A 19,941-nucleotide genomic window follows, 5' to 3' on the forward strand; every position below is an offset into this window, starting at 1 on the left:
ATACTGAAAACTCAGCTCTGTTTATACCTACCAATGCCTGAAGCACCAACCTTGTATTGTGATAGAAAGAGAATGCACAGATTGGGATTTGCAATTGCTGGCCCCACTTATTTTAAAGAAAGGTATATTGCAAAGACTGTATAGAAAGAGCCTATAGACGTGTATAGTCAATACATGAATTGTTGACCTTCTGTTTCCACAATTATTTTATCAACATTTTCACATTGCCAGGTAATATTCCCTACTTCAGTTACTAACATGCCAAATACAAGATGGAAGAAGAACATGAATTAATATATGCTTTATAATGACTACTGGATTTAAACGTAAGCTAAAGAAACAGTATCATTGATTCTGGATTTTAAAAAGGAATTGAATCCTATAGTAAATAATCAAAAGGCATTCAGCCTGTTCTGTAAAGATCTACTTAGCTTGTGAAACAGATTGCCTGAGTGCATAACAAAAGCTCTGGATTTATCTAGCCAGTCTCAACTTGTTTATATGATTATGGCTTAAGTGGCACTGAAGATAAGAGAGATAGTTAAGGAAGAATAGAAATCTATCTTTCATTCTATTTTCTTTGTGGCTTACTGGTGGAATTGCAAAAACACCTGCAATTTCTTTGGCAATTATGATTTATATGACAGTAATCAAAACTGATATTCCTTTCATAGTAGAGTAGTTGTGATTTTTTTTTAAAATGGAACTTTTTGAACCTGAAATTGGTACTGTATTCCCCAATAATGCAAATAAAAGAATAAAGTTTGGGGTAAGAAAGCTGTTGAAATAAACATTTTATTTGTATGAAATAAACACTTTAAATAATCTTACAATAAGGGATATGGAGCAGAAAATAATTTACTGGCTCAGAAATTAATTCCTTAGATGTGTAAAGTGTTATCCTAGCATCTAAAGAAATGCTTGTATGCAACAGAAGAAGAGTAGGATGTTGGTAAATAGGACTAGGAAATTCTGAACGGATAGGACAATTTAACACGGGATAACATTTTGTTAGAGAGACGCGGTGGCTCAGATGCCAAGCTTGTTGATCAGAAGGTTGGCAGTTCAGCAGTTCAAAACCCTAGCACCACATAATGGAGTGAGCTCCCATTACTTGTCCCAGTTTCTGCCAACCTAGCAGTTCAAAAGTACGTAAAAAATGCAAGTAAAAAAATAGGGGCCCCTTTGGTGGGAAGGTAAAAGCACTTCGTGTGCCTTTGACATTTAGTCAGGCTGGCCACATGACCATGGAAAACCTTCGGACAGCGCTGACTCTTCAGCTGAGAAATGGAGATGAGCACCAGAAATGACTAGCATGCATGTGCGGGGGTAATTTTACCTTTATTTTTAACAAACTTTTTCTCATGAGCATATTCACCAAATGTGTTAATTAGTTCTCCAAATTAAAGTTTATTTCTTTTTCTGCTCAGATAGCTTAGTAATTTTAAAAATGATCATTGTACAGATTACTTGTTCATTTGGATATTTAGTTTTTATTTTTAACCAACAGAAAATTGCTCCATTCCTGTTCTCTGACATCCATAAAGTCAGAGGAGTCTGGTGTGGCAACATAGACTCCCAACCTTCTGGAGAGCTACAGAAGGCAATGAGTATAATATGATTACTTCAGTGGAAAGAGTAGATTTGGTAATATTTACCAGGAATGAGGAGGTGAGGACTCAAAGCAGGTAACAAGAGCCGGGGTGGTGCAGCAGGTAGAGTGCTGTATTGCAGCCCACTGAAGCTGACTGTAGATCTGTAGGTCAGCGGTTCAAATCTCATCACCGGCTCAAGGTTGACTCAGCCTTCCATCCTTCCGAGGTGGATAAAATGAGGACCCGGATTGTGGGGGCAATATGCTGGCTCTGTTAAAAAGTGCTATTGCTAACATGTTGTAAGCCGCCCTGAGTCTAAGGAGAAAGGCGGCATAAAAATTGAAAAAATAAATAATAAATAAACAAGTTGATTGTAGTATCCCACATGTGCATTTGCACATGTTTCTGTATCACATATATGTACACAGAGGCAGAGCCTCATTCGTGCTCCAATCACCAACATGTCTGCTTTGATTCTCCTCTGCAATTACTTCTGGTTGAATTAGGTTTTTTTGGGGGGGGGATGTATTAGTCAGGGTAGCACAGCAGGTAAACTGCTGTACTGCAGGCCACTGAAGCTGACTGTAGATCTGTAGGTCAGCGGTTAAAATCTCATCACCGGCTCAAGGTTGACTTTAATCCTTCCAAGGTGGGTAAAACGAGGACCTGGATTGTGGGGGAAATATGCTGGCTCTGTTAAAAAGTGCTATTGCTAACATGTTGTAAGCCACCCTGAGTCTAAGGAAAAGGGCGGCATAAAAAATAAATAAATTAGATGTTTTCAGAGTGGGACTAAAAACAGCAGGGATTTAAACATTTGCTTGCCAAGCAAAAACTTTTACCTCTTAGTTATGGCTCATTTACCAACCTGGAGTTCACACAGAGACTTACGGAATGATATATGTTCTGGAATTAATCTTTTAGACAACCAGTGATCCTCAAAGACAGGGAGAAGGTAGTTTAGAAGGCATTCTGTGTTGCCTGAACTTACACATTTTACTTTTAAATCTGTATTTTTATGGAATCCAAATTATTATTGCAAGGAACTGTGTACAACAAAAAGCTTTGTGAACAGGACAATCATACATATTACCTATTGAATAATTAATCCAATGTTAGATACAGGAGAGAATCCAAAATTCCCCTTGTAAATAATATACCAGTGCATGAATTACATATTACTAAGAAAATTGTTTTCTTTTGCTCAATCAATACCTAAGGCATGAATAATTTTGTTATTTTTAAATAATCTACTGGGCAATCTGTTTGTAAGTATGAAATTCCTTAGTTGCTTGGCTATTTGTTGTATGACTAACTGCAACCCTAATGTAACTCAAAACAGTTACACAGTGTATACCAGTATTGAATTTTGCATTCACTATAAAGTTCATTTTTATTTATGCATCTTATTTGTGAAGCTGCTTAACTCCATAGCAGCACTGACTGGTATACAATATTAAAAACAAATTTACAACCACAATGAAAAAATAATATAGAGCATGTAGATATTAAATAGGAGAAGGAAGCCCTGTATCATATCACCAATTAGGATCTCATGTCAATCTCTTTCCTGCTTCCATGATTGATAGCATTAAAATCCACTGAAACAACAGGGATTATCAGGACAATAACATGCCATCCTAGCTTTGCAAGAGGTCACCCATAAATTATCAACCACAATGCTATCCATGTACTATATCCTAAATAAGACTGAAAGAGGCCTAAATAATCTATTACCTTTCAAAGCCCTCTGAAACTGCCTTCTTAGCAGGAAGAAGGAAGGTTGGAGGAAGAAGGAAGGAAGAAGGAAGGTTGGAGTGGATGAAAATTGTCCAGAACTATTGGATCCAGCAACAATCTGTTAAGGGAGAAGCATACCACTAATGAACTAGGCCATCCTTCTGAAAAAAGTGATTTTACTCAATGGAATCTGAAGGCAAAAACAATAAGCAATAGATGGAAACTAATCAAAGAGAGAACCTAGAAGTAAGGACAAATATCCTGAGAGTTAGAACAATTAATCAGTGGGATGACCTGACTCCAGAAATTGTGGATGCTCCAAAACTGGGAGTTTGAAAATAAGACAATTGTCTGAAATAGTATACGATTTCCTGCCTGAGTAGAGGATTGGATGAGAAAACTCCAATGTGCCTTTCAATCTTGTTATTCTGAACCAATTACACACCACCTGAAACAACTTGACAAATCAAGAGGACAAGGACCAAACAAACAGGCAGTCAGGTTAACAGTCTTGAGGTTCATGTCCACATCTTAGGAGTTCACGTTCAAACACATACCAGGTAACTACAAAAGATTTCCATCATCTCGAATGTTTTAGCTTAATCATAGTCCAAGTCTAAGTGAATCTGAATTTTTCTATCTACCAGATGCCTAGAATATTCAAGTCAAGCCTTTGCCAAACACCCAATCCAACTAAGACCTATGTTGATCTGCCTACCAGATCCATAAGAAATCTCAATTTTGTTATTTGTCATGAAAGTTCATTTGTTGCCTGGGGCCCAATAGGCCCTAATCCACTGAATGAATAGAGGTAATGCCAGTAAAGCAGTCCATTTATAAGAGATGGTCTGAACAATGGCAAAGAATTGTTGTCTATGTTCTCCATTACCAGATTATATTTATATTTCCAAGATTTTAAATCTCCAACAGCAATGCATATAGTTAACATGAACGCAGTACAGTATAATACCTACAAATACATTCAGCTGCATCAGAAAGACAATGAAATGTGGCACAGGACTAAGTTGAATATTCATATAACTTGAACATTCAGTCAACTCTTTTTTCTTTGCATCAATATTATTCTTGTGGCATCAAATCTGGTAGTTTTGCAACCCCGACCCCCAAAAAACCTCTTTTCCAATTTAATGTTTCCACTAGAAACATTAAAAATAATATGAAACACTGACTTCTCTTAATGATTTGATATACTTTAGGAGCAGTGCCAAGGTAAGATTTTCCTTATCTTCAATCCTTCAAAAAACAATTTATTCAAGTAGATCAAGCCAAAAAGCTACATACATTTACTGTAAATTTAAATTTATCATGCATGTTTTCATTATTAAACGATGTTACCTTGGTGGTGTAAGTGTGACCATCGGAACCACAAACAGAGCTGGCATGCGTCAGAGGGCATGGCTTGCACTTTACTAAATTAGATGATCCAGCCCAATGTCTCTGGGGAAGATTTCCTTTCTTTTGCCGAAGGCTGTGAAAGACATGAAGAAGAGAGATTAGAGACTGGAAATGACTGAGGCATCAGGCTCTACATAACTGAAAACAATCTACATTTTGTATAACGTATTATCCATTTTAAATCCAGGCTTCTACAAGTACATTTGAAAAAGAATTAAAGAGTAACACGATAGTTATTGTTAATGTAGCAACCTCATGTTATTTAATAATATACCTGAATGTGACATATCACACAATATTCTGTTTAGTATTATTAGGCTGACCTATTGGTGCAAAGTTAAGGATTTAATTGGTTGTATGTGTCTAAATATGGATCAAGCCCAATTTGATCTCTAAGTTTGCTTATTAACATTTCAACAAAAGCGGGAACTAGAAAATATTGGTGATTCAAATAAGAAGGAGCAGAGTTATACATATGTTTTTATATCCTAATAAAATGAAAGGAGACATGGGAATATCTTACATAATATATATCAAATTTGTCTTTATCTGTTATTTATTAATTTGATTTAAATAGTTGTACATTGACCAAGCAAAATTGAAAGAGATATCATTATAAAAAAAGAAAATATTTTTTTTTCATTTAAATACAATTATCAAATACATTATCAAAGGTTCACACAGCACATTGTCTATCTTAAGGAAAGACCAGGTCTACAAGTCTCCCAAAGGTTGGCATGCTTTGTTGTTCCAAACAGAACACAACAAAAGATTAGTTGTCTATCTTATTTACTCCTTCTTTGGCAGAGATGCTCCAACTGGAGCACAGAACACTTCATTCATACTTCAGATTTTCCCATGATGTAATCAGGAAGGCAATTCATGTGAGTAAAAATGTTCTAAACAGGACACTATTTGAAGTGTTCCTAGGGCAGTGATGGCGAACCTATGGCATGTGTGCCACAGGTAGCACACAGAGCTATATCTGAGGGAACATGAGACATTGCCCTATGTCAGCTCCATCACACATGTGTGCATTGACCATCTGATTTTCTGCTTTCTTTTCGGCCATTTTTATTCTCCATGGGCTTAAAGTAAGCCTCTCTAGAGGCTTCGAGAAAGGAAAAAAAAACAATGTCCCCAAGGATATACAAGAAGTCTGGAGGGTTCAGTGATGCCTGTGCCTATGTTTGGGGTGGTGACAGCATGGGGGATTGTGTGCATGTGTGTGGGCAGCATGGGGGATGTGCTTTTAAGGGTTGACAATCATTCATAATTGATGTCAACAAAAGGTTATTTTTGTATTATCTGTTAATCAATAGTTACATTTAAATGCAATAACCAGGGTTACTGGTAAAAAAAAATCAATCAATTAATCAGACAGTCAAATAAGCCACTATTTTATAATTTAAAATCAACCTTTATAAAAATATTTAAAAGAAAAAACAATGTGTTAATAATACATCATATAAGATTTGGATTTTCCATATATGTTAGGGCAAAAGAGCAAAATTTTGCAAATTCCTTTGGCACATATGAAAAAAATGATATAACTTATAAAAGCCATAAAGAGCGCTTCTGACCTGCTTGAATATATAATAATCAATGCTTGTATTATATAACTGCAAAACTCTACATAGAGTGCATGGTATACTGTTTTCATTTCCACTCATCTATATCAACGCTATGTCAAAGTTTTACCTTGATCTAATCTGTGCCTTGGTAACGGCAAGTAATAATTTAATTATTTACTCATACATTTAATTTATAGAATTATAGTTTCTGTTTCTGATGGTGGAAGATTAAGTAATATATTGATTTTTTTTAAATAATAAATTTTATTGATTTTATAGGTTTACAAAAAACAAACATATAACAGTGCACAGTGCATGTGCCTATCACCAAACAACACACACACACCGTCACCCCCACCACCCCTATAGGAGGATTCAAAGATTTTTGAGTTATTTGTCTATCTATTGATCCTTGGCTCTATCTTGAACGCTTTTTTTACTAAAAGAGTGATTGTAGTTTATTTTTCGTATTTACATCACAGATTCTACTTAACATATAATCTTTTACCTTGTTCCATCGCACCATCAGCTTCTCTAGTTTATTCTCATCAAAATTATTTAATCTTATTTCCATAATTTCAAAATGTATGTAATCCACCATGTACCAATACCAATTCTGTAGTGTCCATTTTGTAGAGTCTTTCCATCCTAATACTATCACCGCTTGAGCACTTTCCAATGCTACAGTTTTAATTTCTTTAGATTCTCCTAGTTCCCTATATTTAATTAAGATTGCTGTTTCTTTTGTAATTATCCAATTAATGTTTAACGTTTTATTAATTTCATTCTGGACTACCTTCCAGAATTTCTGTATTTCTATACATTCCCAGATCATGTGCATAAAGATTCCTTTTTTCTGGCATCCATGCCAGCATTTACCTTTCTCTTTCCCCTGGAAGTATGCAAGTTGTGCAGGTGTATAATACCACTTATGTAAGATTTTTCTTCTCATCTCTTTAACTCTCGTGTTTTTAATCTTATATATGTTTACTATTATTTCTTCCATTTCTCTTTCGTCTATTTGTAAGTCATCCTGCCAACATCTTGTTAAACTTTTAACTACCTCTTCTTACCTCTGCAATAGCATTCTATATATCAGTGATGGGCAACCTTTTGAGCTTGGTGTGTCAAAATTCGCCAAAAAACCAAGCATAACTCGGGTGGTGTGTCACCTTGAGAAAAAAACATAATTTTGTGATATTTATAGTTTAAATCAGTGTTTCCCAACCTTTTTTGAGCCGCGGCACATTATTCACATTTACAAAATCCTGGGGAACATTAAGCGGTGGGGGGGGGAAAGTTTGGACAAAAAAATATCTCTCTTCCTCCCTTTCGCTCTATTTCTCTCTCTCCCTCATTCTCTCTCCCTTCCTTCCTCTTTCTTTCCCCCTCTCTATCCATCTCTCTTTGTTTCTCCCTTCCTTCCTCCCTTTTTTGCCCTCCTTCTCTCTCCCTCCTTCCCTCCCTCAATGTCTTTCCCTCACCCTCCTTCCCCCCTCTTTCTCTCTCTCTCTTGCTTTCTCTCTCTCTCTTGCTGTCTTTCTCTCTTTCTCTCTCCCCCTCTCTCTCCTTCTCTTTCTCTCTTGCTATCTCTCTTTCTCTCTCTTTTTTTGCTTTCTCTCTTTCTCTCCCCCTCTCTCTCCTTCTCTTACTATCTCTTTCTCTCTCTCCCTCTCTTGCTATCTCTTTCTCTCTTTCTTTCCCCCCTCTCTCCCTCTCTCTTTCTCTCTCTCCCTCTCTTGCTATCTCTTTCTCTCTTTCTTTCCCCCCTCTCTCCCTCTCTCTTTCTCTCTGTCCCTCTGTTGCTATCCTCCCTCTCTCTTTCTCTCTCTTTCTCTCTCTTCCTCTCTTGCTATCTCTTTCTCTCTTTCTTCCCCCCCTCTCTCCCTCTCTCTTTCTCTCTCTCCCTCTGTTGCTATCCCCCCTTTCTCTTTCTCTCTCCCTCTCTTGCTAACCCCCTCTCCTCCTCTCTCCCTCTCTTGCTATCTCTTTCTCTCCCCCTCTCCCTCTCTTTCTCTCTCCCTCTCTTGCAATCTTTCTTTCTCTCTCTCTCCCCTCTCTCTTTCTCTCTCTCTCTCCCCCTCTCTCTTTCTCTCTCTCCCTCTGTTGCTATCCCCCTCTCTCTTTCTCTCTCTCCCTCTCTTGCTAACCCCCTCTCTCCCTCTCTTGCTATCTCTTTCTCTCCCCCTCTCCCTCTCTTTCTCTCTCCCTCTCTTGCAATCTCTTTCTTTCTCTTTCTCTCCCCCTCCCTCTCTTTCTCTCTCTCCCCCCTCTCTTTCTCTCTCTCCCTCTGTTGCAATCCCTACTCTCTCTTTCTCTCTGTCCCTCTCTTGCTATCTCCCTCTCTCCCTCTCTTGCTATCTCTTTCTCTTCCCCCCCTCTCCCTCTCTCTCCCTCTCTTGCTATCTTTCTTTCTCTTTCTCTCCCCCCTCTCCCTCTCCCTTTCTCTCTCTCTCCCCCCTCTCTCTTTCTCTCTCTCCCTCTGTTGCTATCCCCCCTCTCTCTTTCTCTCTCTCCCTCTCTTGCTAACACCCCCCTCTCTCTCCCTCTCTTGCTATCTCTTTCTCTCCCCCTCTCTCTTTCTCTCTCTCCCTCTCTTGCTATCTTTCTCTCTCTCTCTCTCCCCCCTCTCTCTTTCTCTCTCTCCCTCTGTTGCTATCCCCCCTCTCTCTTTCTCTGTCCCTCTCTTGCTATCTCTTTCTCTCCCCCCTCTCTCCTTCTCTTTTTCTCTCAGCAGCAGCAGCAGGGTGATCAGCTGTGAGGCAGAGCTCCGGAACCGAGGCACCGACGGCGGCGGCTAGACATGTTGCTAGACGCCGTACATGCTGGCGTTGCGCTGGGCATGGACATGGGGCTGGAGCCTCCGTCCCAGCCCAGCCAGCAGGTAAGTGCCAGGCACGCAATTCCAGCATGTCCAGCCCCCGGCGTCGGTGCCTCTGTTCCGGAGCTCAGCCTCACAGCTGACCACCCTGGTGCCTCCCCACGGGTACTGCCCGCTGCCGCCACCCTCCCACCAGCTGAAACGTCCGGCCGGGGTGATTCTTCCCCCGGCCGAACAGGCATGCCTGTGCTGCCAAAGGCAGCGTGTGGGCGAGCCTGCGCTCTGCACAGACGCGCCCAGCTAGGAGGCGGTGTTCTCGCCCCGCCCCAGCTGAAACTGACGTCCGGCCGGGGCGATTCTTCCCCCGGCCGGACAGGCATGCGCGCGCCCAGCTGGGAGGCGGTGTTCTCGGGCCCCCCAAGCTGAAACTGAAGTCCGGCCGGGGCAATTCTTCCCCCGGCCGGACAGGCATGCGCGCGCCCAGCTGGGAGGCGGTGTTCTCGGGCCCCGCCAGCTGAAACTGAAGTCCGGCTGGGGCGATTCTTCCCCCGGCCGGACAGGCATGCCTGTGCTGCCAAAGGCAGCGTGTCGGCGAGCCTGCGCTCTGCGCAGATGCGCCCAGCTAGGAGGCGGTGTTCTCACGCGCCCCCCAGCTGAAACTGATGTCCGGCCGGGGCGATTCTTCCCCCGGCTGGACAGGCATGTGCGCGCCCAGCTGGGAGGCGGTGTTCTCGGGCCCCCCAAGCTGAAACTGAAGTCCGGCCGGGGCGATTCTTCCCCCGGCCGGACAGGCATGCCTGTGCTGCCAAAGGCAGCGTGTCGGCGAGCCTGCGCTCTGCGCAGACGCGCCCAGCTAGGAGGCGGTGTTCTCACGCGCCCCCAGCTGAAACTGACGTCCGGCCGGGGCGATTCTTCCCCCGGCCGGACAGGCATGCGCGCGCCCAGCTGGGAGGCGGTGTTCTCGGGCCGCCCCAGCTGAAACTGACGTCCGGCCGGGGCGATTCATGGCCGGACAGGTATGCTTGTGCTGCCAAAGGCAGCGTGTGGGCGAGCCTGTGCTCTGCTCTCCCGCGTGTCACCTAAAATGGCTACGCGTGTCAGTGCTGACACGCATGTCATAGGTTCGCCATCACTGCTATATATGTTACTGGCTTGTCCTTTACTTTCATTTATCTTTACCCTTATTATTTTTTCCAAGTTATTTTCTTCTCGTAAGAAGGCTTCTTTATTCTCACTTTTATTTAAACATGTACATATTGCATTAATCTGCAACCATTGCTGTTTACCGATCAACCATTCCAATCTAGTTCTACTAACTCTTCCATCTTTCTCATATAGCTGTTCCATTCTCATTACCCCTTTACTTTTTAATATTTTAATGATTCTAATTAAATTAGCCTCATCCCCTATATTCAGTGCATGCAACGTTGATAGCTTGGATAACTTTATTCCACTTGTCCTCTGCCATTTAAGCCATATTTCTAAACATGCTTTAAAAGAATCACTTAGGGTACTGATTTCAATTCTATTCCAACTTTTAAATAATAATTCTTTATTATTTATATTATTAATTTCTCATCTTGAGAGTCTCGGCAGATAAATCTTTTAAAACACGTATTGGAAAGGCTTTGTAGCGTAAGTTTAAAATCTGTTTGAGTTCTTTAAAAATCTCTGCAGCTCTTCTTTCTGAAAGAAATCTGATAACAATGTCTTTTGAATCACCCCTGCGAGGTCCAAAAGCCCAATGCGCTCTTTCAAATTCTTGCAACTCACGTGTAACTTTGTTCTCAATGAACCACTGGAGGATCTCTTGAATAAGTTGTTTGCCCCCCCCCAAATCTTTGGGGAAGCCTCTCAAGCGTATGTTAGCACGACGCTGTCTATCTTCAAGATTTATGATGCGAATTTCCTGGCGAGATTTTCCCGCTTCCAGCTTTCCAATCCTTTGGTCTTGAGTTTTTGTTTGTTGTTTCAGTTGCACCATTCCGGTTCCCAGTGCCGATAAATCTTTTTTCATCTCTTGGAGCAATTTGCCCATATCAGCAAAACCTTTAAGCAACGAGTCCATCTTCTCCTCCAGCTCCACAGCAGACGCCATCTTTGCTTTGTTCTTACTTCTTCACCCAACCGCGTCAAAAAGAGTTATTTACTTCAACTTTTAACTCCTTCTGGTAAAGTTTTTCGACAGTTTATTCAGTTCACTCTCCTCTCAGTCCACTTTTAGTAAGCTAGAGAGGGTAGTTAAGGGTTAACTTTTATTTCTTTTTCTTCATGTGGGAGAGCTTTCCCTTGGTGCGTCAATCCTGGCGACGCATGTGTAGATCTCTGCCAATTAAGTAATATATTGAGATGACTCACGCTGACCTTTTCAGCTAGCTGGAGTGCTGTGTGACAGGGCAAGCTCTCATTATTTGCTCCAGGTCTTGTCACATATGTATGTATGTACACACACACACACACACACACACACACACACACTTAAACACTTCTTAAGATATTGGAATGCAGCATAAAACAATGGTTAATATAAACATCATAAACATTTGGAAGGCGGGGAACTCAGCAATAAACCCTAATAACTCATCAGAGTAATCTAGGATAAACAAAGGCTTTATTTTAAGATAGCAGTAAACAATTTCATAATACTTTAGAATATATTCGGGGGTGGGGGAGGTTTTCTAAAACAAAATCACCTTGATTGGCAAGGTTGGAATCATGCCTATACAGTTTGCTTATATATATGGTAATATCATTCAATAACTGAAATAATCATAATTCTAGTTTTTTTAAAAAATTGGTTCAGTTCAAGCTTTCCTCCATTTCACTCTTTGTCATAGTGATAAATAGCACCATTAGATGCTTGTGTCCATATATGAAACCATCTCACAGTATCATAAACTGCAGAAAGCAAAGCCTGCAATTAGAGCCATTTGTCCTTTACACTCTCAGTAGATGACACTAGGAATCTTTTCTCTTCATAAGCCATTATTAATGAAGACGTGTCTAACTTTGTGGGGTGGATCTTGTCAAAATGAAAAATCAAGATTATGTGTTAAATTCCAGTCAAACTAATTTATTGTTCAAGTCGTAAAAAAGAATCTAGTCAACTAACAGCACTAAATTGATGCTAGATAAGAGTTAATAGAATTCAAGGGGGTGCTGGATTTGAATCGCTTATGGAACCTAACAATTCCAGGCTGATTCCTATCTTAATTACACCTCCCCAGTCTTTGCCCCTTCTTCTACAGAGCTAAAGTCAATGAGTTTAGGGTGGATTTATTTTAAAACATTTTAGAATATATTTTCTCCCTGGACATACTGGTAAAGGATGTTTTTACAAATAAAAAAATAAAGCCCATATTCTACTTGCAAGAGCATTCAGCAAGTAGCTTTTCTGCTGGAGGAAAAAAAGTGTCTACAACTCATTTATGCAGCTCACAAAGAGTTCTCAAATCTAACCTAAACATTCAGTTTTTATTCAAACCATGTAGTGGTTGATTGGTTCAGGGTGGGGAATTTGTAGTGGTGAGACATTTTATTCTATTTTTTTATTCTATTTTTATTCTATTTTTAAATTTACCCATTCTGATTTTATGTATGGTGGGACTGGTCTTTGGGTGTCACACGACTTTCGTTGCCAATGACAATTCGTTGTTTTGACAATGACAATAAATTTAATATTATTATTATTAAACCACAACTTTTTTTTTACTGTAAATGTTAGCTCCTTTGAATGCAGGGATGGAATGAGTAATATTCACAAAGTAATTGGGTGGTTAGAAAGTTATACTTTCCAAATACTAGCAGAGCATTCTAGTTTTACAATGGAGTAATCTAATTTCTTTAGAGGGGTGGTAGGGAGATTGTGGGAAAGGTGAACAGTCAAATGCATCTTATAGCTTGCAAGATGCTCCTAATCTGATTGTTTTCTTCATGTGGTGACCTGGAAAGAAGAAGACTTTTATAGGTAGCCTTTTATCAACTAGTTGGATGTGTGAATGTATAGATGTTTGTCACAATATGGCTACATGTAGGGAAAATATTTGTTTCCAAACACTATTTAAAACTAGAAAAAAACGCAATGGGTAGCCTCAGATTAAAGAAATTAAAATTGAATACTTCTATCCCTTGAAATCCAGCTGTGAAAGATCCTGGCCCTCTACCTATATTGTCAATGTGAGGATTGATTGATTCCTACTGTGCACCATTCATCTCTTTCTCAGCATTGCAATGGTTGCCATTACTTATATTGTCTGTTACTTATTCTTCAGTCTTTCCTTTAATCCATCATTTTTTATGTTAATGAAGCTCTCTGAAAACCCAAGGATAATCAAAGATGGATATTGTCATAGCATATCCTAGCTGAACCCATAAGGAAATGCTGCCAAGTTGCAGTCTGGCTGCAAGAAAAGGGAAAAGAGGATGAGTGGCACCCTGCTGGGGGACAATTTACATAGCAGATGCTAATTATTCTCTGTGTGCTTGACTAGATAATCAAAATTTCTGCTTTATTAAGAACAAGTTTTTTTAAAAAAAATAATTGAAGCAAAGCAAATGTTCTAGCATCACGGACTACATCCTCCATGCTGTAGGCATTTAAATCCAAAGAGAAATCAGATGCAGAAATATAGCAAAAACTAGCATATCCCCTGAGTCTCTTCACCAGAAATGTTTCATAGTCTTCTAGTAGAAATCCATCTAATCTAAAATTAAATATATAGATTAAGCATTTTTATGTTTCAACGCAACCAACCCTGCAGTGCTTGTGGCAGAAGATCAGCTCTTGACTCCCAAGAAGCTTCAGGCTTAAAATAATAACCCATAAAGCATCAACTCAGCTTAAACTTTTCACAGCGCTTTCCTCGGTATTGTACTTTTTCCAGCTGTTAAACATTTTCTTGAGAAGTCATCTCAGTTCACTAATGAGAGAATTTTTTATCAAGGAAAAATATTGCAAATCTTTTAATTAAAAAAGGCATTAATATCCTTTTCAACCAAACTTTCAGAACTATAACAGCTGATTTAATGCTGCTCATATTATAAATGTTTTGTCTTTTCAGTTTGACAAAAATGTGTGCGCACTTTGCCTTTATCTTTCTGGCTTGCTTAGTTGTAGTAATGTAAGTGCTTTGAGTCAAAGTATGACCTGTCAAAATCTGAAACCCAGGGAGAGAAAAGATATTTTTGTTCTTATTATCTGACTTCTGTCTGCCTCTGAATTCACCTTTGCAGTATTAACCTTACCTTCCTGCTTTATATTTTAGACTAGATTTTTAGATACCCATTGCAGGTTTCCACTGCATGTTTTAACAAAAAGTTGGCATTCATCTTATATTGCTCTTGAAAGTAAATGGTAGCATTATTAGAAACACATATGACCAACCTTACGCCTTGAAATGTTCATACTTGTAATACTGTAGTAGCTCCAAGAAAGTAGAGAATGAGATATTGTGTAGCCCTGAGATATGCTACATAAGAATCATTGGATTACAAAATGGAATGTGTTTTCTTTCATGTTCAATTCCTTAATGAAACCAGAAACTCAGCAGTGATGTCTTCTCCAACCATGTTTTCATTGTCCTACTATTTGCCACTATGAGTACAGAATTTATAATTATATTCAACTAAATGGGAGGAAATGGCTCAAAAGACTAGCAATATCAACAACATTAAGAAGCAAAAAAACCTAACTATTGAACACCAAAATAAAAAGTCCTGTTCTGAGCTTAAAACATTTCAAGAACTGGTCAGAATAACCTCTTTCAAACTCTGATCAACTGTTTCATATTAATAATGTTTCACATACCTCTACTGAATATTAGAAATTTGTAACACACCTAGTAAAAACACTACATAAATTTGCAGCCAGTCTAAATTATCAAAGTTACCCAAGTCAGACCTGGGTATTTAACTCTGAAGGAGCTGTTTTATGAAGAATTATGAAAGAATAACAATGTTTTCACATCTTTACGAAATTTCAAATGTGAACAAGCAATGAGACTTCCACTTTAAATCAGGATATAATTCTTATTTAGAACTATGTTGATTTTTGCCATTCTTCTCAAGTCTGTAACATTAAATCGATGCTTAGAAGTAATTATTTTAGCACCGGTAAAAAACTACTCCAAGTTGTTCTAACTTCTAAACTTCTATCCCTGATGGCTCATTAGCTAACTTTCCATACATGACTTACATGTTTGCCTAACACTGTTGTCTTTATACTATGCATAGTTACTTTCATTTAGTTTCCTTTCATTTATATGCCAACTAAATTGCTTTGTTATGGAGCAAAGCTATAATATGTTTTGTTTAGATTAGATTTAGTACATTGGGTAAACCCAGATAGAGTGGTTTAAAAATTGTTGTTTATCTGTGAATCCAAGCAAGAATAGCTGATACAAGAGATCATGATTAATAGTGGTTTAGAGTTATATATTAACTCACCCATAATCTATGTAATTTATTGTGCATAGCTTCAACATTCTATTATGGCTCATAAAAAGACTTTTAACAAATGAGCAAAACTCTATTTGAACCAAACTGAAATGATTATGATTATTTCTACTGGTGATTTAATTAATCCTACACAGCCTCCCCATATGACCTAATTTATAATTTATGCTCCATTCCATTTATATTTCAGAAATTACTCTTAATAGATGAACTTATCTAATAACATTTTCTCTCCCCTGGATTTCTTGTCATTTTGAAATACATTTGTAGGAGGCATCTGGAACCATTTGAACAGTTTGCTAAATTAGAAGATATTTCTCAAGAAGTAAGAGTGAATGAAGAATAAAGATGGAGGTTGAACTGCCTTTCTAAAGCTGTTAGAAAGAACACTTAAGAATACAAAAGCACCGATGCTAACAGCAGAATAGCCCATATTGTAAGATGGTTAGGTTACATAATTTTTTTATTAAAGAGGGTTAGCAGGGCCTCACTAACAGGAACTAGGTATCTTGCTCTGCATTGCAAAGAAATGTCCCAAAGGAAAAGGCTGCCATGAGATAGAGTCTTGTTAGTTTTTAAGGAAGAGTGTTTGCAGTAAGTCAATATTTTGCTGGACACATTGGATACAATTTATCCAGTCTTAACACTACCTCCATAGCCTAAAGAGATCAGACTTACTCTTCTCTTATAAAGGGACTTGAGGCATATTGTCTCTTAGCAATAGCACTTTTTTCAACAGAAGTGGAAAGAAAACTGACACTGAGCTCTTTAAGCACTTATTTGACCAGAACAAGTCAGGAAGACCTTATTTAGGTAGGAAACCATAAAGTCATTTCTTTTTATTCTTTGTTTATTTTCTGTTTGATCTCCTAACTTATGAAGCTGTTTTTCTTCCAAATTTTGCTGAATTGCAGAATGAATCTCATCAGTTCAGTTTAGAACTGTCCATGGTCCTACTTCTTTCTTTGATTTCTTATTGTCTACCCATGGGCTACCAACTTGACACCATGATAGAGAAACAGAGTGATAAAAATGGGACTTTTTGTTCCTCTTTTTCCAAAACCCATTAGGAAACATTATCCCAGGAAGGTGCGATGCATCATACAGATCATGAGTGCAAATGACAATCATGAACATGCATTTGCAGTATAAAGTGAACTGGATTTCAGTATCATGCCACTCTTCTTTTCATTTTTTATTAGTCATAAATAAAACATATTTATTTTAGCTTTATGAAGTTTAATACACCTGAATTTGGAAGGATCTATAATTAGCAGGCCAAGTACAGTAAGGATTGCCTGAAATTTAGCCAATACATGGTGATTTAGAAAGCTAGCTGTACTTTCAAATATTAACAATCATTTTAAAAGGAAATTTATGTATTTATAGTTTACTATTATTATTTCATGTAGAAACACGTAGAGTATAGGTTTCATGACATTTTTCCATTTGTGCAGCTGGAGTGGGCGTGGCCTGTGTGTGATGCACCTGGCCCATGGGCTACCAATTTGACACCATGATAGAGAAACAGAGTGATAAAAATGTGAATAGAATGGAATAGAATTTACTGACCCCTCGCATCCTGGACTTAAACTGTTTCAACTCCTACCTTTAAAACATAGCTAGAGCACAGCACACCAAGACAACTAGACACAAGAACAGTTTTTCCAAAACACCATCACTCTGCTAAATAAATAATTCCCTCGACACTGTCAAACTATTTACTAAGTCTGCACTACTATTACTACTAGTTTTTTCCATCATTCCTATCACCCATTTCCTCCCACTTATGACTGTATGACTGTATTATTATTTATTATTATTTATTAGATTTGTATGCCACCACCCTCCGCAGACTCGGGGTGGCTCACAGCAATAATAAAAACAATGTATAACAAATCGAATAATTAAAAGTCACTAAAAACCCCTTATTAAAAAGAAAAACATACACACAAACATACCATGCATAAAATGTATAGGCCCGGGGGAGATGTCTCAATTCCCCCATGCCTGGCAGCAGAGGTGGATTTTAAGAAGTTTACGAAAGGCAAGGAGGGTAGGGGCAATTCTAATCTCTGGGGGGAGCTGGTTCCAGAGGGTTGGGGCCACCACAGAGAAGGCTCTTCCCCTGGGTCCCACCAGATGACATTATTTAGTCGATGGGACCCAGAAAAGGCCAACTCTGTGGGACCTAACCAGTCGCTGGGATTCGTGCGGCAGAAGGCGGTCTCGGAGATATTCTGGCCCAATGCCATGAAGGGCTTTATAGGTCATAACCAACACTTTGAATTGTGACCAGAAACTGATCAGCAACCAATGCAGACTGCGGAGTGTTGGTGTGACGTGGGCATATCTAGGGAAGCCCATGACTGCTCTCGCAGCTGCGTTCTGCACGATATGAAGTTTCCGAACATTCTTCAAAGGTAGCCCCAGGTAGAGAGCATTACAGTAGTTGAACCTTGAGGTGATGAGGGCGTGAGTGACTGTGAGTAATGACTCCTGGTCCAAATAGGGCCGCAACTGGTGCACCAGGCGAACCTGGGCAAATGTCCCCCTCGTCACAGCTGAAAGATGTTAGCTGTGGATCGAGGAGGACGCCCAAGTTGTGGACCCTCTCTGAGGGGGTCAATAATTCTCCCCCCCCAGGCAGTGTTCCCTCTAATTTTTTTGGGGGGTGAGCGGAAAAGTATAGTGTCTGAGCGGCAGTCCCTTTGGGACTGGACGGCATATAAGTATAAAGAAAGAAAGAAAGAAAGAAAGAAAGAAAGAAAGAAAGAAAGAAAGAAAGAAAGTGTGGGCGTGCGCTATCACACATGAGCGAGTTCTTGCATCCATAATTCTATCCTTTCTATGTCTCCCTCCCTCTTTTCTCCCTCCCTCTTTCCTCCCTCCCTCTTTCCTCCCTCCCTCTTTCCTTTCTATCTCTCTCTCCCTCTTTCCTTTCTATCTCTCCCTGCCTCTTTCCTTTGTATCTCTCCCTCCCTCTTTCCTTTCTATCTTTCTCTCCCCCTGCCTTTCTCCAAGCCCTTCCTTTTCCCTCTCCCTATCTAAGTACCCCCCTCTCCCTCCTTTCTATCTCTCCCTCCCCCTTTCTCTCCCTCTCCCTTCCTTCATCTTTATTTCCCTCTCTCTCTCCATCCCTCTTCCTTTCTCTCTTCCTTCCTTCCTTCCTTCCTCTTTTTTGCTCTTTCTCTCTCCCTCCTTTCCTCCCTCTATGTCTTTCCCTCTCCCTCCTTCCCCCCTCTCTTTCTCTCTTGCTTTCTTTCTCTCTCATTCTCTCTCCCCTCCTTTCTCTCTCTCTCTCTTTCTCTCTCGTTCACCATGCCGGCAACAGAGAGAAAAAGAGAGACAGACAGACAGAGAGAGAGTGGAGGGCACCGTTGTCTTTGCCTCCGCCCAGCTCTGCATCTAAGAGGCAGCAACCATCAACCACCTCGCCCTCCCAGGCATCCCCAGCACCCGGGACTGTGTAGCTTTGTGCCATGAAGAAAAAACGGCTCCGGCAGCAGGGAAAAGTCGGCCGGGCTTCGGGAACACCTGCCTGCCTCTACTGCAGCCCTCTTGCTGGAAGTCTGGGACGAAAGCGCTCCCAGAGAAGGGGCTGCGAGAGGGGCGGGGCGTGCATTCCAGAAACGTACGGAGAAAGCCCTCTCTTACAGCAAAAGCGCTCCCAGTCAGGGGGCTGCGAGAGAGGGCTTTCTCCGTCTGTTTTGGGAAAGCCTGCCCCGCCCGTCTCGCAGCCCCCTGGCTGGGAACACTTTCATCCTGAGGAGCCGCCGCCGCCACAAGAGAAGTCGCGCCCCAAGGCAGGGGGCGGCGGAGAAGGAGAAGGGGCGGATCGGGGTGGGTGGGGGGCAGGGCCAAGAGGCCAGGAGCGCGAGGGGGCCAGAGGCACCATAGAGAGGCAGGGGAAGCCGTGGCTCCCTTCTACTACCCGCGCCTCCCCGCCGCCCCCCGCGGCTGGCAGGGGGATGGGGAACGCGCGACCGAGGAAAAGGGTGCGTGCAGGGGTATTTTGGAGCACGTGCGCGCTCATGCGCGCAGCTTACGCACAACAGTGCCCCCAGGGTGATGGATGGACAGATTGAATTGTCCTTGGGTGGCAAAACCCACAGCCACTCCGTCTTATCAGGGTTGAGTTTGAGTCTGTTGACACCCATCCAGACCCCAATAGCCTCCAGGCACTGGCACATCACTTCCACTGCTTCGTTGACTGGACATGGGATGGAGATGTACAACTGGGTATCATCAGCGTACTGATGATACCTTACTCCATGCCCTTGGATGTAAGTTGTTGCTTGCATCCTTAAGATTTTTATTAATATTGATTGTTTCCTCATTG

At 40.5% G+C, this 19,941-nt stretch overlaps 1 protein-coding gene across 3 annotated transcripts in view; it reads right to left on the minus strand.

Annotated features, from left to right (window-relative positions):
• Positions 1 to 19,941, minus strand: part of SPOCK1 (SPARC (osteonectin), cwcv and kazal like domains proteoglycan 1) — a 585,260-nt gene that overhangs the window by 228,646 nt on the left and 336,673 nt on the right. For all 3 annotated transcript variants that reach the window (XM_070739206.1, XM_070739208.1, XM_070739207.1), the window contains exon 5: positions 4,692 to 4,824. In XM_070739206.1, coding sequence (XP_070595307.1) covers positions 4,692 to 4,824 — 133 coding nt within the window. The remainder of the gene's footprint in view (positions 1 to 4,691; positions 4,825 to 19,941) is intronic.

The sequence above is a fragment of the Erythrolamprus reginae genome, chromosome 2 (assembly GCF_031021105.1).
Source record: "Erythrolamprus reginae isolate rEryReg1 chromosome 2, rEryReg1.hap1, whole genome shotgun sequence".
NCBI classification, from domain to species: Eukaryota; Metazoa; Chordata; class Lepidosauria; order Squamata; family Dipsadidae; genus Erythrolamprus; species Erythrolamprus reginae.